This window comes from Oryza brachyantha, chromosome 1 (genome assembly GCF_000231095.2).
Source record: "Oryza brachyantha chromosome 1, ObraRS2, whole genome shotgun sequence".
Lineage (NCBI taxonomy): Eukaryota > Viridiplantae > Streptophyta > Magnoliopsida > Poales > Poaceae > Oryza > Oryza brachyantha.
In genome coordinates, this window is record NC_023163.2 from 33,077,403 (window position 1) to 33,104,798 (window position 27,396).

The 27,396-nt window shown below is 40.1% G+C and overlaps 4 protein-coding genes across 6 annotated transcripts; 2 read left to right on the plus strand and 2 right to left on the minus strand.

Moving 5' to 3' along the window:
• The first annotated feature begins 1,690 nt into the window (after positions 1-1,690).
• LOC102713423 (ABC transporter D family member 1-like) lies at positions 1,691-18,713 on the plus strand. Its single transcript, XM_006645283.3, has 40 exons — positions 1,691-1,868; positions 2,972-3,122; positions 3,216-3,498; positions 3,870-4,094; positions 4,794-4,991; positions 5,277-5,731; positions 6,222-6,360; positions 6,433-6,511; positions 7,076-7,314; positions 7,426-7,730; positions 7,813-7,924; positions 8,002-8,166; positions 8,352-8,451; positions 8,529-8,637; positions 8,923-9,013; positions 9,130-9,254; positions 9,337-9,486; positions 9,576-9,648; positions 9,933-10,113; positions 10,205-10,363; positions 11,352-11,498; positions 11,587-11,793; positions 11,997-12,151; positions 12,243-12,295; positions 12,382-12,460; positions 12,669-12,752; positions 14,632-14,838; positions 15,392-15,565; positions 15,640-15,840; positions 15,942-16,238; positions 16,330-16,497; positions 16,721-16,888; positions 16,976-17,056; positions 17,169-17,235; positions 17,446-17,543; positions 17,776-17,848; positions 17,941-18,011; positions 18,110-18,159; positions 18,248-18,360; positions 18,449-18,713. Exons 2-40 carry the CDS (start codon positions 3,061-3,063, stop codon positions 18,490-18,492), a joined length of 5,787 nt encoding a protein of 1,928 aa, XP_006645346.2. The 5' UTR covers positions 1,691-1,868; positions 2,972-3,060; the 3' UTR covers positions 18,493-18,713.
• On the minus strand, positions 13,930-14,833 carry LOC121053663. 2 transcript variants are annotated; one of them, XM_040521471.1, is made up of 2 exons: positions 14,655-14,833; positions 13,930-14,573 (listed from the first exon to the last, which is right to left on the minus strand). In XM_040521471.1, the coding sequence occupies exons 1-2, from the start codon at positions 14,757-14,759 to the stop codon at positions 14,025-14,027; spliced, it is 654 nt and encodes a 217-aa protein (XP_040377405.1). In that variant the 5' UTR covers positions 14,760-14,833; the 3' UTR covers positions 13,930-14,024. The 2 variants fall into 2 exon arrangements, with proteins under 2 accessions (XP_040377405.1, XP_040377403.1); XM_040521469.1 differs by having other exon boundaries at positions 13,930-14,576.
• Positions 18,714-19,261: 548 nt separating the features above from the next.
• On the minus strand, positions 19,262-22,633 carry LOC102699370 (protein phosphatase 1 regulatory subunit SDS22). The gene is made up of 10 exons (XM_006646663.3): positions 22,443-22,633; positions 22,293-22,364; positions 21,671-21,763; positions 21,441-21,522; positions 21,293-21,349; positions 20,776-20,840; positions 20,573-20,668; positions 20,357-20,443; positions 20,188-20,268; positions 19,262-20,119 (listed from the first exon to the last, which is right to left on the minus strand). Exons 1-10 carry the CDS (start codon positions 22,536-22,538, stop codon positions 19,466-19,468), a joined length of 1,383 nt encoding a protein of 460 aa, XP_006646726.1. The 5' UTR covers positions 22,539-22,633; the 3' UTR covers positions 19,262-19,465.
• Positions 22,634-22,752: 119 nt separating this feature from the next.
• On the plus strand, positions 22,753-25,991 carry LOC102712679 (vacuolar protein sorting-associated protein 55 homolog). Of its 2 annotated transcripts, none has more exons than XM_006645281.3 (5): positions 22,753-22,886; positions 24,653-24,704; positions 25,173-25,212; positions 25,291-25,375; positions 25,515-25,991. In XM_006645281.3, the coding sequence occupies exons 2-5, from the start codon at positions 24,672-24,674 to the stop codon at positions 25,696-25,698; spliced, it is 342 nt and encodes a 113-aa protein (XP_006645344.1). In that variant the 5' UTR covers positions 22,753-22,886; positions 24,653-24,671; the 3' UTR covers positions 25,699-25,991. The 2 variants fall into 2 exon arrangements, with proteins under 2 accessions (XP_006645344.1, XP_006645343.1); XM_006645280.3 differs by lacking the exon at positions 22,753-22,886 and adding an exon at positions 24,074-24,570.
• The last annotated feature ends 1,405 nt before the right edge of the window (positions 25,992-27,396 follow it).

Genomic DNA, 27,396 nt, shown 5'->3' on the forward strand with positions numbered 1-27,396 from the left:
CAGCGACTGAGCGCCCAACGAATGCCAACATTACTGTACAAGATGTGTAGCCATTAATATTTGCAACACAATTTTTAAAACATTTTCCTCGTGCACAACAAGTAGCCAACATAGAAACATCTGTGTGTATAGCTAATTTCCTATTGAGATGGTTTTGATATCAAATACTGAATATTATATTTTTCTTTCCATACTTTTTTTATAATAAGGGGAAATGTTTTTTTTTTGTTTAGTGGGGCATGGTAACAATTGAATAGAAGATCACATGAATAAAAAAAGAAATGTCGTGTAGAACTGGTTCAGTTTATACAGAGGGTGTGTGTATATACACACAACTATAAAAATTATCTGGATGAGACTTTAAGTACAACAAGTCAATTGCATTTAACCTATCATCGATGATTGTTCAGCTGTGCGGAAGCTTCTGATGGAATAAATCGTTTGAATTTAAGGTTTATTTTTCAGTAGTATCTAAAATTATTTTTTTATTTTTATACACAATCTAAATTTTAGTTTTTTTTTATGTTTTTACACAATCTCAATCGTTATGTTTTCTCTTCCCACGATATTTTAATTTGGTTGCATCAAATAAAGAAAATAAAAGGGAGTTGGACTTCGATAACTTGATTGAAAATGTCACAGGGTTCAGTGTTTGTTTGTCAAATCAATTACACATTGATTATATTTACTATTACCGAGTTGACGCGTAATTTATTTTTAAAACCTATTTAGTTTGAACGATCAAATAACTTGACTCTGTGCAACACATGGACATTTTTTCTAGTCAAGAATAGTAAATTGTGTGTATTATTTGGGAAGCGTATGTTGCATCGAAAAATTTGTAATTGAGAATATTAAATTTTGCTCAACATTATAAACAAATAAGTAAGTTAGATTGTCTTTCAACGTGTAACCTTGGACATGATATTTGACTGTGTATTTTATTTATTTTTTTTATAAATATACAAAAATGTAATTATGTAAAATGATTGATAATAAACAAGTAAAAAAGATAATATCAAATATATTTATTTTAAAAAAGAATATCATGTTCAGAATTATCCGTACCAAATATGTCTGTCGTCGGCTTGTGCAAAGCTACTTAACATTTGTAATCCTATCAAGAAAGAAAAGAATAATCCAAATCCAAATCCAAAATCTGTGTGGGGGGTTTATATGGGCCGTCGGATCGTGGAAACCCCGTGCGGCCCACGCCGTTGATTATGTGGTTCACGCGCCGGGAGGAAAAGAACACACGCAACTCTCTGATCCGTCCTAGAGACCACGTGCCACAAGAATCACACAACAAGATGCACACGACGAGACGCCCAAAAAAGAAAAAAAAAACCACACTAGACTACTACTCGCTCCACCCCAACATTTTACTTATAATTTGACTTTTTGTCTTATTTAATTTTTTTTGCGATTGATATTTTTTTTATGTGATGATAAATTATGAATAATATTTTACTTGTGACTAATTTTTTTAATTTTCTAAAAAATTTTTAAATAAGATTGGACACAGGAATTGATTTTTTTAAATAGAGGGAGTACTCCTACGGTGGCGTACTCGTAAATAGGTAAGAAAAAGGAAGACGAGACGGAGACCCGAATCGTTCACACCGCCTCCTTCCCCCGGCGCCACCGCTCGTCTTCTCCTCCTCTCGTCGTCGTCGTCCTCGTCGCCGTCTCGTCTTCTAATTATTTATCTATCTAGAATTTTTTTCTTCCCTTCTTGTTACCTCTCGCGTCCCGTCTCGTCTCGTCTCGCCGCCGGGGGCCTCGCGCTCGCGCCCCCCTGCTGTTCATCTCAAACTCGCTCTCCGGGCGGCTGCGATCCACGATCGGGCGGCTCCGGCGATACCGAGGTAACTGCCGCTCTCCTCCTCCTCTTGGGGAGGCTCGGTCGATTTGGGCGCGTCTCGAATTCGGGAAGCTGGTCTGCTCGTGGGGGGCGCTATTGCTCTGATTGGGTTCGCGCGCATAGATTGCTTACCTGCGTTGCGCGCGCACTTTGCTTATGCTAAAACGGTGGCTTGGGAAATTTTAGTTGGCATCGACCGAGCTTGTCGCGCCGCCGCTGCCGCCATTGCTGTGCTCCAACCGAATCCGTTTGCAGTTTGCTGCTATGTGGCGTGGCGTCAGTGTGTTTGGTTCAACCAGGGGGATGTGGGGGCAGGGTGCGTCACACTTGCTTTTTATAGTTGGGTGGGGCGATGAACTCTGGTGCTTGGAATTTACTGCCGTAATCTGACAAGGGGATTGTGATTCCCAAGTGCTGCAACCCTAGGTGGATCCCGCAGTTCCCAGGTGGTCCAATGGCTTGTACTGTAGGATGATTGCTGCTCTTGTGCACAGTAGGTGGGGATGTGAAGGTCCACAAAACACCTCTCGTTATTGCTGCTGCTGTTGCATATCCTACTGCAATTGCAAACAGCTATGTTTTTGCTACGTGTGTGATTTGTTAATAGGCAGTTGTACAGATGGTAATGTGAATGTCCAAAATTTATTTATTTCTTTTTTCAGAATGCCCAAAATCTCTGTCACTGTTTATCTAAACTTCTATATGTATGAGATTTTTACCTAGATGATATTAACTGCCACATTGAATTGGTTACTAGTGTTAGGGAGTATTTATCATCCGTCAGTCAGTCAGGGCCTCAGGGGAATTCAGGTCTGCAGTAAATTTGTTCATGGTTGAGAGCACACAGTCATAAATCTCAACCAACTGCTGATCGCAGGCAACTGCTGATCACAGGCAGATAGGAACAGTCTCATTTCAATCCGTGGCATCTGCATAACAAATTGCTAATCACCTCCTCTGTGTTTGTCTGGTAGCTTTGCTGGTTATTTTGAGATTCATCTTGCTTGTCAACTTTTCTCTACGTCTTTTTTTAAAAACACTTCGCAGTGAATTCTGTTGTGGGGAATTTTATGACATTATATATATTTATCTGCTGATTCGTAACAGGTTGAATCTGTATCGTTACAGAGGCACTGTTTCTTACTCTGATATTTTCTTAGAGCTAAACAGTTGTATTTGCTCTGTGCTTAGCAACAATGCCATCTCTTCAGTTATTGCAATTAACAGAGCATGGGCGGAGCCTTTTGTCTTCGAAAAGGTGTGCTGTTTTAACATGTCTTTCTAAATTTTAGTGAGTCAACCATTTAGTTCTTATCTCATGTTTCTTGTCCTTTTTTACAAATATCAACAGGAGAACTCTTGCCATTGTATCTGGTGCATTACTTGCTGGTGGAACTTTAGCATATGCTCAGTCAAGTCGACGGCAAAAACGTCAGGAAGAAAATTCTCATAGTGATGCAAACGCACAAACCAAGAGTAATCATAGCATTTGTCAAAATGGTGTTGATGGTAAATTGGTAAAAACAAGGAAAAAGAAAAATGGGTTGAAATCCTTACATTTTCTTGCTGCTATTTTGCTTAAAAAGATTGGCCCAAACGGAACAAATTATCTTCTCGGCTTGATGATAACAGCTGTAAGTTCGATGGTTCTCTTTAGTGTGCACGTTTTGTTTGGCATTCTGATAACGTTAATACAAGTAAATTGTATGGCAGTCTACACTCTACATCTTGAATATGCATGCTACTTCACGGATGATGTTATGCTTGGTATCTACATTTGCAAGTATGTATCTGCATGTTATGCTAGAAGGTTAATATGTTATCGTGTTGCAGATTAGGTGCTTCTGACTTGGTTGCTGATTATTTATGATGTGCTGCATAAGTTAATTAAATTCTCTAACATTGAGCTTATTGCATACAATGATAAGAAGTATCAAGTCCAGGCTTGTCTGACTACTTGCAAAAATCTATAGAGTTTGAATAAAGTAAACTCTTGCTTCTGCAGGTGTTACGAACTGCTGTTGGCCACAGATTAGCGAAAGTTCAGGGATATCTATTCAGAGCTGCATTTCTTCGGCGTGTCCCAACCTTTACACACCTTATTATCGAGAATCTTCTTTTATGCTTCCTCCAGTCCACAATATATCAGACCTCCAAGTACTTGAAAGGGTCCTTAGGTTTGCACTTCAGGAAGATTTTGACAGATCTTATCCATGCTGATTACTTTGAGGTATGTTGGTTTATAAAGATGAAATTTTCATTATATTTGCACCTTAAACTTCACATGATTACCTTTTCTCCATGTATATAATATAAAATACTTTATGTTCTCCAATTATGCAGTGAACAGATATAATTTGGTAGGCTTTGTTAGTGACAGCATAATTGACAAATAGGGATAGAAAATACTTGCTACAAACAGACAGCTTAAAAATTAAATTATTCCTGATTATGAAGAAGCAATAGTGTGCCTAATACAAAGGAGACTATTTACTTAAGTCAGTTAAACTAGTAGATTTGTCACCCCTGTTGCTGCAATGTACAGGAAAAACGGATTACTATTTCATCTTGCTGGAGTTTTTGTTCTGTCTGTACGAATACCAGATTTTCCCTTCTTCTGCAGTGAGTTTCTTGTATATTATTAGTTGAGTTTGCAGCTACTGTAGAACTGTTTAGAGTCAAATAGACAGTGAAATTATTACCATTGTCACATTGGGAGGTTTTAGTTATTTGACATGGATTTTGTGTACCCAATAGCTTTTCATGACTTCATGCTGTAGAGTTCGTCACGTGAAGTGTAGACCACTTAGTTATTTCTTTGGAAAGACTGGGAAGACACCCAATAGTTTGGTCAATTGCTTGACGATTTCTGTTTTGAGCTACATATTTAACATATGGCATTGATTTTTTTCCACTTTTTTGTGTCCAGAACATGGTTTACTACAAAATCTCACATGTAGATCACCGGATCTCAAATCCAGAACAAAGGATTGCTAGTGATATTCCTAAGTTCTGCTCGGAACTAAGTGGACTTGTACAGGATGATCTGACTGCAGTTGCAGATGGGTTAATATACATCTGGCGCCTATGCTCTTATGCAAGTCCAAAATATGTTCTCTGGATTCTGGTAATCAACCCCACCCCCACTCCCCCTCTTCTCTTATAAACACATGCACAGTTGAACATGCCCTACAATACACAGAGTAAAGAGCTGTTACCCTTCATGAAATTTCACATGACAATGGTTGAACAGTGCCACCCCTAGTTTGAGAAAACTATTCTGCCTTATGTTTGAGTAATATATTATGACCACTAGATTGCTCATTATTATATATATATTGTCAACATGTAATTATGAAATTGCTTTCAGGCATATGTACTTGGTGACATGTAATTATGAAATTGTTTTCAGGCATATGTACTTGGTGCTGGTGGTGCGGTTAGAAAATTTTCTCCTGCTTTTGGAAAATTAAAATCCTTGGAGCAACAGCTAGAAGGGGAATATCGACAAGTCCATTCACGTTTGAGAACCCATGCTGAGAGTGTAGCATTTTATGGTGGTGAAAACAGAGAAGCATCACACATTATGCAGCGGTTTAAGGCTCTTGTGAGGCACTTGAATGTTGTTCTTCATGAAAACTGGTGGTTTGGCATGATTCAAGATTTTCTTCTGAAGTATCTTGGTGCCACCGTAGGAGTTATCTTGATTGTTGAACCTTTCTTTGCTGGAAACCTTAAACCTGAATCATCCACTTTAGGACGGGCAGAGATGTTGAGCAATCTTCGGTACCATACTAGCGTCATAATATCTTTATTTCAATCTCTTGGAACCCTTTCTATCAGTTCAAGACGCTTGAACCTTCTCAGGTAAATGCACTGTCTTGCACTGTCATATTTTTTTGTGGGGATGCATTGTCACACTTTAATGGACAGTATAAAGTAGTCAATGATACTTGATAGTTCTTATGATGTCATATGGCTCACCCCCCTGGTTTAACCTTTATGTAGTGCATATTTTGTTTATTTAGTGGAAGTATCTAAAAGGTTTCATCTACCATGCTTCATCAAGAATAATCTTCATTGTTCTTCTACTAAGAAATGATTTATTGATTCTTCTTAACTATATTTCTGGAGTACAAACCAAAAGTTTTGGCTTCTAGTTTCTAAGAAATATATTGGTGATTCGTCTACTATGTTTATCCTTACTGTTGAGAATATGCAATTTAAGATTATTTCTTGATATATTTGAGTCCATCATACTCCAAGAATTATCTTGTGCATCACTAGTATCTACAAGTATATAATTTCGTTTGACAAATGTTTTTTTTTCTGATTAACTTTCTATTCTCATTAACAGCGGTTATGCAGACCGTATTCGTGAGTTACTGGATGTTTCACGTGAGCTATCTGGGGTTTGCGCTCGATCTGCAGACCAAAACTCTTCTGTAGAAAATTGTATCAGCGAGGCAAATTATATAGAATTTTCAGGTGTTAAGGTAATCATTATGGGGACTACTGATTCTTCTATCTGTTTGGTATGAAGAATTCTAACAAACAATTTGTTACAGGTGGTGACACCCTCAGGAAACGTCTTGGTTGATGATTTAACTCTTCGGGTAGAGTCGGGTTCTAATCTTTTGATCACTGGTAATAATCTATATCAAAATTTGTGCCCTGTTAGTTTGGTTTTGCAATTGAGCTATCACAAATTCATCATGCTTGTTGTAACAAAAACCTGATCTGTGCACATCATTTATTAAACTTTCAATACAAGAAGAAACAAGCAATCTGATTGTTTTTTTTTTCATGATTGCCATCTGATGGAAACATTGGTTCAAACTGGGTAACTACTGTACTGAAGATGGGAAAATAGTATTATGCTGAAGGAGAGGGCTTAGGGTTAAAAAGTGACTAGAATGATGCACTTTCTGAATGAAGACATTTATGTCTATCTGCTCCCCTCATTGGCAATAACTATCCTTCATATAGTGATGGCACCTAACAACTATCTAAACTTCTGATCTAAAGAAATTAGGTTGGCGTCAGATCCCTATGATCAACCTTAAATGTATGCATAATTATATAAATTCTTCATAGTCACTTTGTTTGTATGTGTGTGACGCTGCATGTATGTCTTTGTGCTTTTGCATGAAAATTGCAGCCGTCAAAACTACAAAACTAATTTTGTAATGCATCTTTGCTCATTTTCAGGTCCTAATGGTAGTGGAAAAAGCTCCCTTTTCCGGGTTCTTGGGGGTCTATGGCCACTTGTATCTGGCCACATTGTGAAACCTGGTGTTGGATCTAACCTTAACAAAGAAATTTTTTATGTCCCCCAGCGACCATATACAGCCGTTGGAACGCTTCGCGACCAGCTAATCTACCCACTTACAGCAGACCAGGAAACTGATCCACTTAGCTATGGTGGTATGGTGGATCTTCTAAAGAATGTAATACTCATAATTATCCACTTGATATATTGCCCCATTACACTTGTTTATGACTATTTTGTCTCAAGTATCAAGAAAACATTGCTGGAAAACCTTTTTCTCTTTTGGCAGGTGGATCTGGAATATTTGCTGGAACGGTACCCTCTTGATAGGGAAGTTAACTGGGGCGATGAGTTGTCTCTTGGAGAGCAACAAAGACTGGGAATGGCCCGGTTGTTCTATCATCGGCCAAAGTTTGCCATCCTGGATGAGTGCACTAGTGCTGTGACAACTGATATGGAAGAACGCTTCTGTAAAAGGGTTCGAGCAATGGGCACATCATGCATAACAATCTCTCACCGTCCAGCATTAGTTGCATTTCATGACGTTGTTTTGTCTTTGAATGGAGAAGGAGGGTGGACAGTTCAGGATAACAGGTTATCCTCATGATGATTCTGTTGTTTCCTTTTTATTTGTATATAAAACACAGCTCTAAAAAGTTAATTGTTTTTCTTGTAGAAATGGCTCCTTTCTTTCTACTGAACAAGAGTTTGATGTATTGAACTCATCAGAAACTGATCGTAAATCTGACGCGCTTGCTGTTCAAAGGGCTTTTAGCACCAACAGAAAGGTAGTTATTATTCCATATTGTCTGTTCTGTTATTATTGGTTTTGTCTTGTGCCGCTCTAACAGATTTTATTTGCTAGGGTAATGCCTTACTGGGACCCAAGGATCATTCTTATTCAACACAGCTCATAGCCACTTCCCCTAGTGTGGAAATAGAACACACAGAACAGTCAAATCTAGTCCCACAATTACAGTGCTCGCCAAGACCATTGCCTCTCCGAGCTGCTGCAATGTCAAAAATACTGGTGTGAAACATAAATTTCTTACCAATTTATTGTTTTGAGATATGTTGTATTCCTCATTTTATTCAAACTACTTATGCAGTTAGTGGTGCTTATCATTATCCACTATTCAACGATTTCTTCCACTCAAATTTGCTAACTGTCCACATATGAAAAGTGAATAATTTTGTGAGATATTTGTTTTGCAGGTCCCTAAATTATTTGACAAGCAAGGGGGGCAGTTACTTGCAGTAGCATTGCTTGTATTCTCTCGGACTTGGATTTCAGATCGTATAGCTTCACTGAATGGTTGGCTTTTGTCTTCACTTACTGGAGCTAGCTCTGATGGTGTACCTTTCATTTAATATGTTTCACAACCTTGACAGGGACAAGTGTTAAGTATGTCCTGGAGCAGGACAAAGCTGCCTTCCTTCGGTTGATTGGGATTAGTGTACTGCAAAGTGCTGCAAATTCAATTGTGTCACCATCACTAAGGTAATATTGGTTCCCCTCAGTTGAAGTGTTTTTCCTATATATTTACTCAGGATGCTTTGCGGGCAGTGCGGAAAAATAGATAATGCACTTTCCTAAAGTAAAGATCCTGACCCTTTTTAACATATATACTTGTCAGTTGGCTATAAATTAAGTTTTACCTGTAGCTCTGATATCTGTCCCATAAGAATATGTGTTCTACTTTACTAGCCAACACATTTAACTACTGTGCATTAGTAACTGGTATGGCATATTCGAATTCATGACTTGATAATCATTTCTATGCAGAAACCTTACTTCAAAGATTGCCCTTGGCTGGCGAATTCGTATGACCAACCATCTACTTCAATATTATTTGAAACGAAATGCTTTTTACAAGGTAAAACTCTACTGATAGAATTTAATTGTACACATTGTTTTGTTGCACTTTCTAACTTTTTTCTTGTGTACTTTTTTTGATGTGAAAGCTAAGCAGTTTGAGTTTTCTGTTTTCAGGTATTTAACATGTCAGGCATCGATATTGATGCAGACCAAAGAATCACACATGATGTGGAGAAGTTGACCAATGATCTTGCTGGCCTAGTTACCGGAATGGTGAAACCACTGGTTGACATTCTTTGGTGAGTTTGCTATGGTCTAAAATGTTACCCAGGTGTCTTTTGCTTAATCAGGTTTTCTTAGTAAGCAACTATCACTCTCCAGGTTTACATGGAGAATGAAGATTTTGTCAGGGCGAAGAGGAGTTGCTATTTTGTATGCATACATGTTGCTAGGTCTTGGTTTTTTAAGGGCTGTTTCCCCTGACTTTGGTGATCTTGCGAATCAAGAACAAGAATTTGAAGGAACATTCCGGTTAGTGATGTATCTTTGCTGTTCATTGGCAAACGTGACTTTCTTAATAACCAAGGAACTTCCAAGTGCTGACCTTGTAAATTTCACAGGTTCATGCACTCAAGATTGCGTGCACATGCTGAGTCAATAGCTTTCTTTGGTGGTGGATCAAGGGAAAAAGCTGTGAGTTTTCATGTCTATATAATGCTGCTTAAAATTTCTAGTTTCCACGTTGTGATTCTTGTGGGCAGTATGTTTCTGCTGTATCCTTTGGTCACTTCTGAAGTTCAATCAGAATGCCAAATATTATGTGATTTATCTGTAGTTGATTGAAGCTATGCCTCCTGATTATAAATAAATAAAATAAAATAGAGAGTAAAATTTTCTTGCTGCTTTTGCACGTCTGGTACATGATCTATTAGTAAATTTATATGCCTTAATTTTATGATTATTTTATCATAAATCAGATGGTTGAAGCTAAATTCACAACGATGCTTAACCACTCGAGGACTCTTCTGAGAAAAAGATGGCTATATGGTATTTTCGATGATTTCGTGACGAAGCAGCTACCTCATAATGTGACATGGGGGCTTAGTATGTTATATGCTTTGGAACACAAGGGGGACCAAGCTTTGACTTCAACTCAAGGTTAGTGAATCCTGAAAATCCATCCAACTTATGAATGATATTATTATTATTGCATAGAATTGCCCAACAGGTTTTCAATTTCGAATTGCAGGAGAATTGGCACATGCACTTCGGTTCTTGGCATCTGTGGTGTCACAAAGCTTTATAGCTTTTGGAGATATTCTCGAGTTGCACAAAAAATTCCTTGAACTTTCTGGTGGTATTAATAGGGTGTTTGAACTCGAAGAGCTTCTACAGACATCTCAAAGCAGTAAGTTTTCAGCTCACTAGAAAATTGAGCCAGTGGACAACACTCTTCTTCTTCTTAGGGGGATGAGAGCTGTTAATATAAGAGGTTGAATCTGTACAGAAGAAGCTCTCTCCATTGTTAATCATTAAGAACCCACTCTTAATATTAATATACAACAGATATACAAAGTAGCAACTCTCCAGCCACTGAGAGATGTGAAAACTAAGAATTTTGAAACCAACTCTCAGAAATTCTATAACAATGAAGAGAAACTTTCTCCATCTAAAGTTGTTTGGGGGCACCCTATCAAAGCCTCAAGTGTTATTCTCAGCAACCAATCCAGTGAGATGTCACCTCAATAATCTTACTACCAGTCTGTTACACACTCTGTGCAACATATGCTTGGGTCACAAAGTTATGCCATTCAAATATACCCTGATGCTATTTTTTAATGGGAAATGCATGTGAAGAACAGTTACAGACGAATTCAGTGTTCTAACGTTCAATCTGTTATCAATGAAATTAGGAATGGTCTTAAATCTTTAAACTTTCTCCAATTGTGCGACGATATAAGTGTAGATTTTGATGCAGCACATCTATTTACAAGGAGTAGTTTTTGATTCAGCACATCTATAAATAAGGAAAATTCGAACTTGACAATCTTTCTACTGTTTCCCTGGATGATGGGAAAAGCATTTATTACTAGTATGTTTTAGATGGATTACTGGCTTGCCCACATTCTTCGGTACAATAGTCTGATATTTTCCCTGAACAAGAAAAATCCTGTCTAGTATAAAACTGTTATTAATCTTTAATTTTCTAAGAATGAAACACCAGTTCTGATTTTTAGGAACCTTGGCATTCATGACCCATATATTGTTGCTCACCTCATTCAAAGCTAGTAACCTGTTTGTTGAATTTATTGATCTCATAATTCTTGATAAAATTGTCAAACTTGATTGTTTTGCCCTTCATTATCATAACACTAAATATGTTGCTGTTTTTCTAGATGCTGCCTTGTCTTCCAATCATATTACTGTGGCATCCGATGAAACTATTTCCTTCCATCATGTGGATATCGTAACACCATCTCAAAAGCTATTGGCTACCCAATTGTCTTGTGAGGTGTCTCAAGGAAAAAGCCTTCTTGTGACTGGTACATCATCTGGCAGTTTTTCCTCTTAGTTTTTTTTATTGTCATGTTAACATTTTGTTCCTAATATCTATTATGCTGTTTTATGAAGGTCCAAATGGCAGTGGCAAGAGTTCTATTTTTAGGGTGCTCCGAGGTTTATGGCCCATTGCTTCAGGGAGACTTACCATGCCATCTGATGGGATCTTTCATGTTTCTCAACGTCCATATACTTGTCTAGGAACCTTGAGGGATCAGATCATATATCCTCTCTCACATGAGGAGGCAGAGTTGAAGATACTTTCATCATACAAATCAGGTTAGTGCTACCTAACTTTGAAAGGAAAAAAAATTAGAGAACGTCGATGCGGCTGTTGTTAATTCACATGAAGCACACCTTTGTTTTGATTAATGGGGGCTCTGAACAAACTTCTATAGTGACCATTTCTTGTTCCGTTATGAGCAAAATATTGATTGGTAATGTTACATCGCAAAATCACACCCTTATCCTTGGTGATGTAGGGGACAAGGCTATTGCTTCTGGGTCATTGGATGATCACCTGAAGACAATTCTAGAGAATGTTCGGTTGGTTTATCTTCTAGAAAGAGAAGGTTGGGATGCCACTCCTAACTGGGAAGATATCCTCTCCTTGGGAGAACAGCAGAGACTTGGCATGGTTAATGATTTTGCTTCAGCTTATATTTGTTGTCTAATTAGTTTCTATGGATCTATAACTTTATTAAGTGGGAATAAATGTTTTTTTCCAGGCCCGTTTGTTCTTTCACTGTCCAAAGTTTGGTATTCTCGACGAGTGCACCAAGTATGTAGTGTATTATTATTTTTTAATATTCTTATTTCTATTTTTGCCAATCAATGTACAGTTCTTATAAAGCATACTCATTGCAGTGCCACAAGTGTCGACGTTGAGGAGCATTTGTACAGGATAGCAACTAGTATGGGCATAACTGTCATCACCTCCTCGCAAGTAAGTATCATCTTAAGTTATCCTAACTCGTCAGCAGGTCAATAAAAAAAACTTCAACTGGAATACTGGCAATTAGCCGAGTCTGATCTCCAATTCTATCGATGTTTTGTTTTGTTCCTAGTTGATGATATTTTGCACCTTAAGCTTTCATCTTCTTTAGATGTGAAATATGTGTTGATGATGCCTTATCTCGTTTATTCATTTACAGAGGCCTGCTCTCATACCCTTCCATTCGTTGGAGCTGAAACTCATCGACGGTGAAGGAAAGTGGGAGCTGTGTACAATCAACCAATAATAATCGGCCACCTTGAATTTTTGATAAGTTTCATCAAGTGCCGCTTTGCCAGAGGCTGCCTTTACAAGCCATGAAGAAAATACCAATTCACATTAGGAGATTTCTATACTCTCACGCACCATACGCGCTTATACAAGGTTCTTTTTTCCTTGCTAGAGTTTTGAGATATAGCAAAACAATATACAGTAGTTGTAGAGTGGAAATTATTAGATTGACCTGTAGCCCATAAGAAGATAGATAGCGTAGTACATAATTTAATCCAGCCTAATTGATTGGCTTGCAACGATTATAACATGGGGCATGAAGTGTGCCCTTGTAAATGGTTAATTCATTTATAGAAAATTATCTTTTCTTTTTATGGCTTGGCGTTATGTTTCTTTTTATAGACAGTGAATTGGAGTGACGGTGCAGATCACTGAAGCAGAGAGTGAGTTCTCGGTTTGTGGATTAATGTTTTTTTTTTGTCGAGATAAAATCATTTTCGTTGCTCATCTCACGGAGAATTGTTGCTTTTTGCGCCATCGTTTCGATATCACACTCCGTCTCGCACTCTTCTCACACTGCGTGATTAAAAGGATGGCTGGGATGTATCCTATTATTCTTTGTTAGAATATTTGTGATTCTTTTAGCCTTTCAATCGTTTTTGCTCTAAAGGATTGTTGAGGATGTATCATATCACTCTTTGTTTTCTTTAATTTATTTAAGAACTAATTGGTCATGCTTGTGCCTTATGGCAGATATCGGAGATGCAGGATATTTTCATTATCTAAAAATTAATTTTTGTCAGCATGGTCATTTGCATCACGCAGAACCTTGTACGGATGAGTATCTGTATGGTATCCCGTATCCCTGTGAGAATTAGGCCGTAGTTCGAATCCTGCAGCCCATCTTTTAGCTGTTTATAATCATAAGCGAAATCACTTATTAACCATTAATAAATAATTTATAGTTAAAATTATTATGTATTATACATAGCAGTTTATAGGTAAGACCGAAAAATAAACTACTTTAAAAATTATAAAATTAACTTTAAATTTTAGTTTTAAAATTTAAATCTCAACGTATAAATATAAGCACATGCAAAAAAAAATACTGTCCTTTTTTTTTTCTCCTCACGCAAAACCTACTGTGGACGTGGAGTCCCATGTCAGCCGTGACGAACTTGCAATTCGAGGAGAGGAAATACGAGCTGTTCACTTCATCATCTGAAATTCGCCAGTGAAAGTTTAACCGGTGGTGAAAAACTCAACTACGGCGGCGACAGGATGCTCAAGGCTTTTGTTGAGAGAGGAGCACGAGCAATCCCTGAGGCCCGACGAGGATCTCGCTGAGGAAGCTGACGAGCCCGAACCACACCACCGGCGTCACGTCCACGCCGCCCACCGGCGGGATCACCTTCCTCGTCACGGCGAGGAACGGCTCCGTCGGCGCGTACGCCACCACGTAGGGGAACTCGCCCACGGGGAGCCTCGGGTACCACGACATGACGATGCGGAGGATGAAGAGGAACCCGAACGCCGACAGCGCCGGCCCGGCCACCCCGATCGCCGCCTTCGCCGTCGCCGGGTCCAGCTCCCCCACCACCGCCACCACCCTGCACGCCTCCTCCGCCACCCGCTTCCACTGATGCTGCTCCGGCGAGGCGGCAGCAGCGGCATCGCATTGGCACGGCAGCGCGGCGGCGCCGCTCGTCATGGCCGCCGCGAGCAGGCCCCGAGCTCCTCGCGGATTGCTGCTCGACGTACTCTGCTGCTGCGCATCGTTGCTCCTCCTTCTTCCTCCTCCTCCTCCTCCTCCTCCTATGCCTCTCTCCATGTCCTGCTGTTCGACAGAAACCGCCCAGCTGATCGATGTCGATCGATGAACAAATCAACAGTGCTCGCCGAAAAGGTGGCTTACCTTGGCGGCGCTGGCGACGATGCACCTCCTGGTGGATGTGGAGAAGAGCAAGGACGCTGTCCTGGACATGGAAGGTTTGGGCGTAACGAGCAAGGAGGCTTCCATAGCCAGGAGCGAGGAAGACGAAGCAGCCAAGTTTCACGCCCTCACCTCACCTCACCTCGCCCTCGTTGCTTTGGATAAGGTGAAGGGTACTGCCGCCACGCCAAGCCGAGTCGCTCTTTCTACTCCTCCAATGGCCACGGCCCAGGCCCACCATGGAGAAGTAATTCCAAGTTCCAATCAGGCCCAATTGCCGTCGCTGGAAGAAGGAGATGAATAGATGAGGGATGCAAAATGGACTTCTTTCGTGAAGAGATACTTGCTTCCTGAATTTTTCACAATCTAGCATTTTCGCAAAAAAAAATTTTACAAATAAACCCATCTAAAAATAGACTCATTTCTCCAACCACATGATATAACAACTCGGTGTCATGATGTGTGATGCCGAGGTGGGGTTGATTGATCTAAAACTGTGCCAACGCACCAACCCCACCTCAGCAAATATTAGATCCCAAACAACTCCACTCGACGCCATGTTATGACGATGAGAAATATGTCTATTTTAAATAATGTCTTTATTGATAGGTCTATTTGTAATTGTTTTTCGAAAAAGGCTAAAATGTGAAAAATTCACTTCTCGCCTCCAAGTGCCCATTTCTATTGGGCTTCTAATGATAACGGCCCAACACAAGCAGCGAAGCGAGAAAAAAAAAATCCAAAAACCCTACGGCCTAACACAAACTACCCACCACCACCGCGGGCGGCGGCTTCCTCCTCCCCGCCGGCTCGCGCTCGCGGCGACCGCGACTCCTCCCAACCTCGCCGTCGCCATGTTTCGCCTGCGGTCCTCCGCTCGCCTGGTCAGAGAGGTGAGCTGACCAACATACGCTACTTCCTTAGTAGGGCTTATCGCTCGTCTGACTGGCTCGCGTTCTCCCTGCAGCTACGAGAGGCGTCGCGGTCGTACGGACGCCGCGAATGGTTCTCCGGCGGCGCCCTGGCCGCCGCCGCGCGAACCACCTCGCTCCTGCGCCCTCTCCCCGGGCTCGACGTCCCGCAGTGCCTCCCGGACCAGCTCGTCGGCCAGCCCACCCGAGTCACCACGCTACCCAACGGCGTCCGCGTCGCCTCCGAGGACCTCCCGGTAGTGAATACATGCTCCTGTACTGTGCCGTGCTGGGGTGGCGCCGGGTGGTTTGTCGGCGCTGACGCTGACGCTGACGTTGTTTGAGGTTTCTGTCGCAGGGCCCGTCGGGGTGCATAGGGGTGTTCGTCGAGTCCGGCTCGGTGTATGAGACTGCGGAGACGGCCGGCATGTCGCACCTGCTCGAGAAGCTGGCCTTCAAGGGCACCGCGCACCGCAGCCACCTGCAGATTGTGCAGGACGTCGAGGCTACTGGAGGAAACGTTGGGGCGTCTGCATCCAGGGAGCTGATGGTGTACACCTACGAGACTCTCAAGGCCTACTTGCCGCAGGCCATTGAGGTGCTCATCGACTGTGTCCGTAATCCGTTGTTCCTCCAGGACGAGGTCGAGCGGCAGGTGCTGGATTCATGGATAACCTCTCTCATATTATACAGCTTATTACTGGCTATTTTGCAGTGCACGGATTGTGATTGTTTTGGTTTATCAGGTGGCCCTTGCCAGAGAAGAGATTCAGGAGCTACAGAGGAATCCTGATAGGTTTCTTCAGGAATCACTTAATCAAGTTGGGTACAGTGGCGCTCTTGCCAATCCACTAGTAGCCCCTGAGGAGAATCTCATGCGAATCAGCGGCAATATTATTCAAAAGTTCTATCATGTAATGCTTGTTGCTTCTGTATCGCATTTAATTTATGCATTCCTCATAAAACACAACTCAAGTGCATGTCACACATAGTTTTCAATTGTACTTTGGTGCACATGTCCTTGAAATTGGCATTTGACATTATTCTTGCTAATGCTAAAATGCAAATGCAATTCTGTCATTTCTATGTATCTAGCTCAGTTAACAACTTTATTAAAAAAAATCTTCTACTGAACAGGAGAACTACACTGCTGATCGCTTGGTTGTAGCAGCATCAGGTGTTGATCATCAACAGCTTTTAGATGTTGCAGAACCTTTATTGTCTGATTGGCACAAGGGATCCTCTGTGGAAAGGCCAGAGTCTAAATATGTTGGTGGTGATTTTAGATACAGAGCAGACTCAGAGGTATATACTCTCATCTACAATATTTTCCCTTTTTGTGGGGTTTCCTTTTGATCTACGTTGAAACCCTGCTCATTTCTCTTCCTGCAGATGACACATGTTGCTTTGGCTTTTGAAGTACCAGGGGGCTGGCTTCAAGAGAGAGATGCCACAATTATGACCGTTGTACAGGTATATTTAATGACTAGGTATTTGCTAAAAATGATCTGGCCTGTGTTGACATCTGCATTTCCACTGCACTTCCTTACTTGTATCCATGCATATGCACAAAAATATTTTTTAGACTTTAATGGGCGGTGGTGGTTCATTCTCTTCTGGCGGTCCTGGAAAAGGGATGCATTCACGGCTTTGTAAGTAATTATCTCTCGACAACCATTAAAATTTAGTAAGATTGCGAAGTGCTACTGCTACAATATGGACATTGGATTGTGCTAATTGCTGTTACAAAATTGCGCTAATTGCTGGTTGTCTAGGTCTTTTTGGCCAGTTATTTCAGTTTTCAAGTGGGGTTGTATCTTCTTTTTTAAAAGGCTATAAGTTGAACTGTTGTTTCTTTGCAGATCTGCGTGTTTTAACTAAATACCACACAGTCGAATCATTTTCAGCATTTAGCAATGTCTTTGATAGAAGTGGCCTCTTTGGTATCTACTTGACCACGGTGAGCTCATCTTTCTAGATCACTCTGCCTGGAAATAAATATCAGATTCCATTAAACATGTTGCGGCTTCTAACTTGAGATTATTGCTATGCCATTTGATCATATATGCAATTAGGACTTTCTGTGGGACTAGAGCTGGCAAAGAGTCTGCATTTCAAAATTGTGAATTACCATTGCTTCAGTTTGTTTTGATGAGAAGTTTGAAATATTTTCTGTTTTTTATTTGGTTCAGCCTCCAGAATTTGTTGCAAAGGCTGTTGATATTGCAACAAAAGAATTGATTGCCCTTGCAACACCTGGACAAGGTATAAATGATCTCGTTCTTGCCAAAATTGTTTCAGCATCTACTGAAGCTAGCTACCTGCTCTGAATCTTGATGTGATTTGCATGTGCTCAGTGACAGACATTGAATTGAAACGTGCAAAAAACTCAACAATTTCAGCTGTGTTGTTGAATCTTGAGTCCAGGGTAATTCTGGATGACACTCACAATTTCTCCATGGTCCTTGTCACTTTGTCAGAGATAATTAAACTAACTTGATACCCTTATTTTAATTTGCATCCCAGGTAATTGTTGCAGAAGATATAGGGAGGCAGTTATTGACTTACGGGTGCAGGTAAGTCATTATCTTTGACACCCAACCATTCTTCAGAAGTCTTATGTATAGAAATTCATTTTTATTCCTTTCTATTCTGTCACCACAGGAAGCCTGTTGATCATTTTCTTCAATGTATGGACGAAATAACTCTAGATGATATAACAGATTTTGCCCAGAAGATGTTATCTTCACAACCCACAGTGGCTAGCTGGGGAGATGGTATGTTCTTAATTTGTATAAAATCTTATCGACACAAAATGCACAGTTTAAGAATTGATTTGAGCCCACTGACTTGCTCCTTCTGCAGTTGATAAAGTTCCTCCATATGAATTTATCCGCAAGCGGTTTTGAAGTGCCCCAACAATGATCCGTGGTGGACGAAGAATCTCTCGTGGAAATTTTGTTATGATGTATAATTCAGTTTTTGCTGTATTCAGGCTCTTATCTCAGAAACTGGTCCCATTTATATCCATCACTTGATGAGATTAGGACCCTTAACTTTTCTCTTTTGCTTATAAGCCAAAATTTGAATTTTTAACATTAAATTTAGAGTTGATTTTAGGGGGTTTTTTTATCAAAGTTTACTCAGCATTTACTTTTAGATCGTTAAAAACACGTATATAAAATTTTTATTCCTAAATTATTTTTTGTTCGTAAATATATCGTTTGGCACTATGGTATTTTAGCTATCATCTTCAAACAGCATATGCTGACGAAATGTCCAAGGTTCAAAAATAGGTGAATGTTTTGCAATATCTCGAAGCAAATCTAGCGATTAATATGCAAACATTAATATGTCGTTTGGCACTATCGTGTATGCTTGCTGATGCAAACATTAATATGCATTCCTTGTTGAGTGCAATTTTTGTGGCGATGATATATGGTAAACGTATTACGGTTTTGAAGTTGACTGGACAATGGCATAACCTTGCTTCGGGACGACATTATGTTCTCGGACCGACTGGTTTGACTTCAATAGCTACCATATTTGTCTCTCAATTTATTGCAAAGCAAGTTCTTCAGAAAAGCTAACGCGAATTGTCGTGGCTGTGCTGAACTATCAGAGTTTGATAATGGATAGAAAGCAACAACGCTGATGAGTTAAGAGACGAAACAGAGCTTCCCAATCATCTGAACGTTCACAAAATTTCCAAACTGCTGTATCAACAAGTCAGTTACACATTTGAAGTGATCAAGCAAGCAGATAGTGCATGCAAAACCACTGCTTGCAAGCAAAGCTAAAACAAAGGAGTTCCAACGTTCCATTGACCACTAATCGCCAATTTGCCGGTGATCAGGGTCGCAGCTCACTGCAAGTCTACAACTAATCCCATCCTGACAGTGCACCTGCTCCCACCTCCGGCGCAGAGGATAGCTGCTCAAGAGCAGCGGAGCCGACGACCATGCCTTTGCCTTTCTTCTTCTTGGTGTGATCGATTACCAGGCCACCAAATTTTCCATCCGGGGCAATTTCCTGAATTTTGCCCTTCAACTCAGGATCTGGATTGTTGCCTTCACTAGAGAACACCAAGTCTGCAAATGGAATTTCTGTGTCATCAATTCCTTCGGCATTCTTCTCTTTGTTAGCAGATTTCATCCTCTTGGCTCCTTTGCTAGCCTTTTTATCAGTATCATCAAGTGAAGAGTTGTCGTCCTTCCTCTTTGATTTCTTGTTCTTGACATGTTCTACAGCCACCTTTTCTTTTCCCTCTCCAATGAGCGGTTCAGATTTTACTGGTGTGGCAATAGTGACATCCAGGCGAGTACTTTGTCCCACGGTTTCTTCAGGGCTCTTGATTTGTTGTTTCGAGTGTTTCCCCTTGGTTTTCTTTTTTGTACAAATGTCAGTAGGACCACCGTCAGGCATAGCAGCATCCTTGGTTGGTAGATTCTCTTCTCTAGAGTTCTTCGTACTCTTGGAGCTGGCTTCCATAGGCTTTGAGTTAAATATGCGCAGATTGGGAGCTAATTTCATAACCTGAGAAAACATCAAGAATTACTCCAGAATTGCAATGCATACAGAAAGGCAGGGGGAAAAGGAATTACCTTTTTGGCTAAACCATCTTTCTCAGCAATAGGATTTCCCTGCAAATTTAGGTTCCTCAAGTAGTGCAGTTCAGAAAGGACCTAAAATCCAAAAGAGAGAAGAGTAGAAAGATTGAGATAGTGTAAAGATATTATGAACACAAAAGGTTGGGGGCAAATTAATGCAAACCTCCAAATCTGACCTCCTTCCAATTAAGTTGTTTCCTAAATCAAGGTTCAAAATTTTGACATTTTTCGCCAAGTTTGATGGAATTGTCTGTGAATCAGAATTCAGATAGGATGTCACAGAGTGACCAAGCGCAATAGACCATGCTTTTGGGTAGCAATAAAAATCAAGGTGCAAAAACAGCCCAGAAATATGCTATTCATAAGTAGGACTACATACAGTGATCTTGTTGTGAGCAAGCCGAAGTTCCTTCAATTCCACACACGCTGTGAGAGAAGAACCAATGTTTTCTATCTGGCAGTGAGACAAGGATAACTGAGGAAAGCAGAAACAAAACATTAGTCATGTAAGATAAGAAAAGTTGCATATTAAAGATGCTAAAGTATTTCTCTCTTTTTTTTTGCAAACTAAATAATAGTAACCTTTTTCATAGCCTTTGCCTTCATCAAAGCATCCCCAATAGTGAAAATAGGGTTTTTGGAGAGAACTGCAGCAAAAAACATTCAGAAGTTACTAAAGTGGAGGGAACATCATTATTGTTTGCCTGTTTGGAACTGGAATGTGAAACAACTCATTTGTTGGTTGATGTATGTATAATATAATATGAGAACGAAGAAACGTGGATTATCTATTAGTAAACTAATTCATCTGTCCCAAAATAACTTTACCTTTCTAGATCAAATTTGAACTAGAAAGGTGAAGTTATTTTGGGACGGTGGGAGTAGTATTTTCCGTGCAGAAAAAAATGTAATGGAAAAGGTTCTTAGTGTTAAGTTCCCCTGGCCCAATCTATACTTTCCTGCAGGCTACCACTTCCCTTTTAGTTTATTGAAATTATCAGCACACAGCAAGATTATATCGTTTCAAAAAGAAAAAAAATATCCACAGGATGAAATCATTCATTTTATTCTATTAATGAAGTGATCTCGATATGCATACCAAGAGTGTTCAACTGATGAAGCTGGTCAAGTTTGCATATGGAGGAAATGTTGTTATCTGCATGAGAAATTACAAAGATCAATGCATCAAGATACCGACAAGAATCCAAGTACAAATGACAACATATACCATTTCTGCATAGCATTACCATTTAGAATCAATGCTCCCAAGCTTGATAAATATTTGACTTCATCCATTGTTTTAAGCTTATTCTTGCCAGCATTCAGTACCTGTACAACCGGAGAGGAACAATTGGCGATCATTCCAAGTGAAGTAATCGGGTTAACATTAAATTCTGGATTCAGTCGCATCAAGATGCAGGTAACATTAAATTCTGGATTCAGTCGCATCAAGATGCAGGTAGAGAGAGCAACTCACCTGCAGCTTTGAGAGGCCTTCAACACCTTTTAAGTTCACAAGTTTGTTTTCAATAACCGAAAGCCACTTCAAATTGGCACAGGTGGACAAGCCCTTCAGCATTCAAAGCCACAATGTAAGTGTAATATAAATGATAGAGATTGACACAGCAATGATTTAGTGGAAAATTAATCATCCATTATCTACTTGAATGAGCTAGAGGAATTATTCAGACTGAGCATGCATCAAATTAGTTCATTACAGGATGGTTTTTGAGAGGTCATTATGGGAATCATCCGTTGAATAGCAGCCCATATATCCACATAGGTGAAATAATTTGGAGGAAAAACAAAGTATTTGGATTCCTCGGAATTAATTCCTATGAAAACCGTTTGGTTTGTAGGAATGAAGGATAGGAAAAACAAAAAAAAAATCCTTTTTTACAAGTTGTAGAGAAAAGACATAGAACAATTTTCATTCACTCAACCCTCGTGGAAAAATTCCTATGTATTGATATTTGCATGCATTCCTAATCCTCTAAACCAAACAAGCCCTAAAATTTATGCATTTGCCAGTATCATGCTGTATTTTAACTTGGTAGTACTACATTGACTAGTTTGGCATTTTACTGCACTCTAGCTACCTCGAGGGTGACGAGGCAGTTGTAGCCGAGGTCGAGGCGCTCCAGATTGTTGAAGCTGCTCAGGCACGACACCTACACGGAACACAGCACCGCACAACGATGAGGAACACATGGCAGGGCACCAATCGGAAGAGCAGAGGCGGCGCTGACGTCGGAGAGGGCGCGGTGGGAGAGGTCGAGCGACGTGGCGGCCGTCCCTTCGGATCCCGCCTCCCGCTTCGCCTGCTCCACCGTGAGCCGCGCCATGCCCTCCTTCTCCTCCTGAAGGCCAAGTGAAGCGCCCACCTCGCGCGGCGGCGGCGGCGGCGAGCTGAGAGCTCAAGAGAGATACCCTAACACCGGCGGCGCCCTCTCGCTCGGCTCTCTCCATCTTATACACCGATGGCCCACTGACAGGTGGGGGCCAGAGCATGCGGGACCCACTGTCAGCCACTTAGTGTGTTTTCCAACGGAGTATTTCTCTCTCTCTCTCTCCGTCCCGTTTGGTGGAGGGGGTAAAGCGAAAGACTCGCGACGCAGGTCAGAGCGGAAGGAAGGAAGTGCGCCCCGCCGGCCGCCGCTGCTTGCTCGCGGAGATGGCGATGACCGTCGAAGGTGAGGGTTGCTCGAGTTTCTGTTCCGATTTCTGCGTCGTTTGGGGTCTCCGATTCGAGCGTCGCGGTGCGGGGGATTGGGTCGCTAGGGTTTCGGTTTGGGTGGGGGTGTTGCGATTGGCTGGCGCTTGCTAGCGGGATCCCCAATTGGTCGTGCGTGAGTTGGTGTGATGCTCGCAATTCGGCGATTGGAAGGGTTGTGACTTTGGTGGTTTCGAGCTTGTTAATGTGGAAGAGGGAGGTTGATGTGTGCGTGTGTATCACCGGATATTGGTGGGACTTTCCTGAACACGAATTGCTCGAAAGTGTGCGTTTTAGATGTTGTTCATAGAATCAGAGTGAATTTGATCCTCCAAGTTGGGACCTTGGTGTTGGGTCTTGTGTTTTGCCATTAGAAACTGTAGCTTTCAAGTCTGGTTTTGTCTATAGCAATGCATGAAACACTAGCATGTAGTACTATGTTGCATTCAACTCTTTTGCATCTTTCCAACAGAATAAGGCCCATAGCCAAAAATATGCCTGCAAAATGCCAACTTATCCATCGGTCTCAATGACAAACAATCCCCAGCATCACATAACTGATACCCATGAGCAGGTACAAAGTTTTGCAATGTGCATTTAAATTAGTTTGATATAGAGTTCACCACAAACCTGAACTGCTCTGCTTATAAAAAAATCTTAGAACATATGGATAGCACTTTCTTGAATTTTCTGCTAAAAGGCACATTGTGGTACTGAAACTACATAGGTTTTGATTGAAAAATATGCAACCATTTTCTACCTCCTAACAGAAGATTCATGGAACTGGACAGTTTGAAGTCAACATGTAGTCTACCTGTGGGTGTGTGGCGTTGTGTGAACTCTGTAATCTGGGCTTTCTTTGAAAATCTGGATTAGAAATGGTCTTATTTCTAACAAATGGGCATATTTATGTTTAGTACAAACATCCAAACATCAACTTCTGTTATTCTCTTTACCTTTAATTGTACAATCACATATGCATAACGAAGATCATTGAAATATTCAAAAACACTTAGAAAACACGTCCACCATCTAAAGATAAGCATCTTTAAATTTAAATTAGCATTTACATAGAACAACTAAAAATAAGCATCTCCACCATGAAGGAAATAAATCGCATGGTGAGCTATTAAGCATTGAAAGTTCTTCCAGCAAAACTGGGAGAAATTGCATGAAGTTGGAGTTTTGAAATTCAAAACTGCTTACTGATTAGCTTTTCATATTCACAGAGTTAGTGTTCTCAAAATACAGTTCAGTTTCACCATCAGCTATTTATTAGACTCTAGTGCTCTTAGTAGGTTATACCATCTTCTTTACTGTTTTTTCTAGAATAATGTTTCATATGCACAGAGTTAGTGTTCTCAAAAGTTTCACCATCAGTTATTTATTAGACTTCAGTGATCTTAGTAGGTCATACCACCATGTTTACTGATTTTATATAATAATGTTTCATATGCACAGAGTTACCATTCTGAAAATACATTTCAATTTCACCAGCAGTTATTTGTTAGACTCTAGTGCTATTGGTAGGTCATACCATCATCTTTGTTCTCCTGCAAATTGCTTTAAAATTCTCACTAACTTAATGCTGCTTGTCTGCTTTGCTTTTATACCTTTCTGCTCGATGATGATGTCCACTTACTAATGGTGTGTGTCTTGACAGTGTAAGTATATTATTCATATTCTTTTCTGGGTATTCTATTACATGTATGTAAAGCGATAACAATGTAATTGCTTCTATTACAGGCTCGCTGGACTTGCATTTATGTTCTCAACAAGCATTCTTTTGCAAATACTGGTACATGGTGCTTCACTTGTTAAAGCCCCTCCCAGCCTCTTTTATTAGCTACAATTTAGGCTTCTGGAAGCTTTATTTAATGACAGTTGCTATTTACTTGCTATCTATCTCATTACTTAGAGAAGTGGGAACCTAACAGTTTGATTCAACATTTTGATTGTGCAATTCTTTCATGCACATTCTCTGTCATGCTATTGCGTCATGAAATTCATAAAGTTGGAGGAGTATTGCATCAGCTGCCGACCAAAATTACTATAGAAGCTTAGTAGTCATCCAATTTGAGTAGTAATCATGCATGCTAGAAATGACACTTCACAGTCAATGAACACAAAGATGTTGTAGATACCATCAAGCTTCTGTGTTCTCAGTAGCATTCTCAGGATACCGTGGCCTGCAGGACTGACATGCTATCGCTGTTTGATAAGATTGTTAATTCTGTAATTTATGATCATTATTTTGATGGTGCAGGCTTGTGCTCTGTACAATAATTGGTGGCCTATGTTAGCAGGTAATTGTTAGTTTGTTACCCAATCAATATTGCCAAATCCCCGTCTCCCTTCAACTGACATTCGCTATACATCCGCAGCTCTCATGTATGTCCTTGTTCCGATGCCATGCCTATTCTTTGGTGGTGGATCCACCCAGTTCTTGACTAGCAGAGATGGTGGAGGGTACGGTTCAATATTGTTGTTTACTTTTCAAGAACTTTAGTGCACATTGTTGTGTTAGCTCGATGCTCAACAGATATAAAGACGGGGTACTTACATTTGTAATTGTGCAAAACTAAGAATTGAGTGCTTATCATTTCAGGTGGTTCAATGCTGCAAAATTCCTGACTGGTGCATCCGCCATGGGAAGCATTGCAATTCCAGCAATTCTGAGGCATGCTGGCCTAATTGAGACTGGAGCTATGTTCATCGAGTTCACGTCCTTCTTCATCCTTGTATGCACAGTGCTGTGCTTCCATAGGGCTACGCTGGATGAAGATTGGTAAAGGGCTCAAGACACATGGACGCAAGAAGATACGCCCCGTTTCGTTGTTGCTTCTCAGCACGTACAAGAGAACCTTACTGGGCACTAACATGGACCTGTGTACAAAGAAGCATATTTGAATTGCATGGCTGTTTCGTTGTATAAATGGTCATAGATTTGCTAATCTAGCGGCAATGCCAATGTTCTGTGTCACTTTTGTTGTGAATACTCCCCATCTTTGGTCAGCCATCCGTATGAAATGGCAACTGATTATTTCTCTCTCTTTTTGATATTGAAACCGATTTTTTTCCGCTAGCCTTTTTCATGTTGTCCGCTAGCCATCCAGAGGCCTGTCTTTTTCTCATTTTTTTCGGAAAGCATTTGTCATGTTTTTCTAGACAATCATTTGCCCTGTTAGGCCCTGTTTAGAGGTATTTGAAATGCCAAATGGCAAAAGTTTTGGTGGCAAAAGTTTTGGTATTGTATTTTGTAAGTTGGTGTTTAGAGGCATGTAAAAGTTATCATTCTTTCAGAAGTGAGAGGTGGTCCGTGTCCCTATGTATTTTTTAGTGAAATTTGCTACTCTAGATTGCCAGATGCCAAATGTAAAGTTGCTATTTTTTTATCCTAATGTTTAGATCTATTTTGCTAAAAAGTACTTGTAAAACTTTTGCTATTTTTATGGATCTAAATAGGGCCTTAGACTTAGACTTAGATCTGTACTGATGATGTGTGGTGCGGCCAAGAAATTTGGGTTGCCACGGGGTACTCCTTTTTGTTTTTATATTTCAAGTCTTTCATGCTTACTTAGATTTATAAATATATATATATATTATATGTGTCTATTTTTATTAGCATATAAATAAATCTAGCCCCAAAATTTTACAATAAAGGTGGAATACATAATAAGGCCCGGTTCAGTTTGTAATTTTTTTAGAAAAATATCACATTGGATAAGTATTAAATGTAGTCTAATTATAAAATAAATTACAAATTTCATGAATAAACTGCGAGACGAATCTTTTAAGCCTAATTAATCTGTCATTAGTACATATAGATTATTGTAGCAATTATGGCTAGTCACGTACTAATTAGGTTAAAAAAATCGTTTCACGATTGCTCCCATAACTATGTAATTAGTTTTAATGTTTATGTATATTTAATGCTCTATTTAGATATCCAAAAATTTGATGTGTTATTTTTTAGAAAACTTTTTAGAAACTAAATAGGATCTAAGGGCACATTCAAATATACTTATTAACTGACTCTCCCGTTCGCCACGTAAGATTGGTAACGTGGAGAAAAGAGAGAAGGCCAGAGAAAAGTTATTGTCATGCATGGCAACGGCTTAGAGTCGACTCTTAGCATTTATTAAAGGAAACTTTCTGGTATGAGGGTGTATAAAAAGGAAACTGACGTAATAAAGAATATTTTATTCCATTAATGAAGAAACCACATCTGACTATACATTTTTACTATTATTATAAAATAGACTATTGTTGCTGGCGTGACTTGAAATAGAGTCCACAGCGGCTCTACCATTGAACGCGCCCTAAAATAGGTCGCTGAAGAGGAATCCGGTCTCCGCATCCGCATACTTTGGACTAGAATAAGGTGACGCAGGAAAGAAAGTTAGGGGTTATTTAGTTGGCAAAAATTTTTGCTAAAGGGGTTACATCGAACGTTTGATCGGATGTCGGAAGAGGTTTTCGAACCCGAA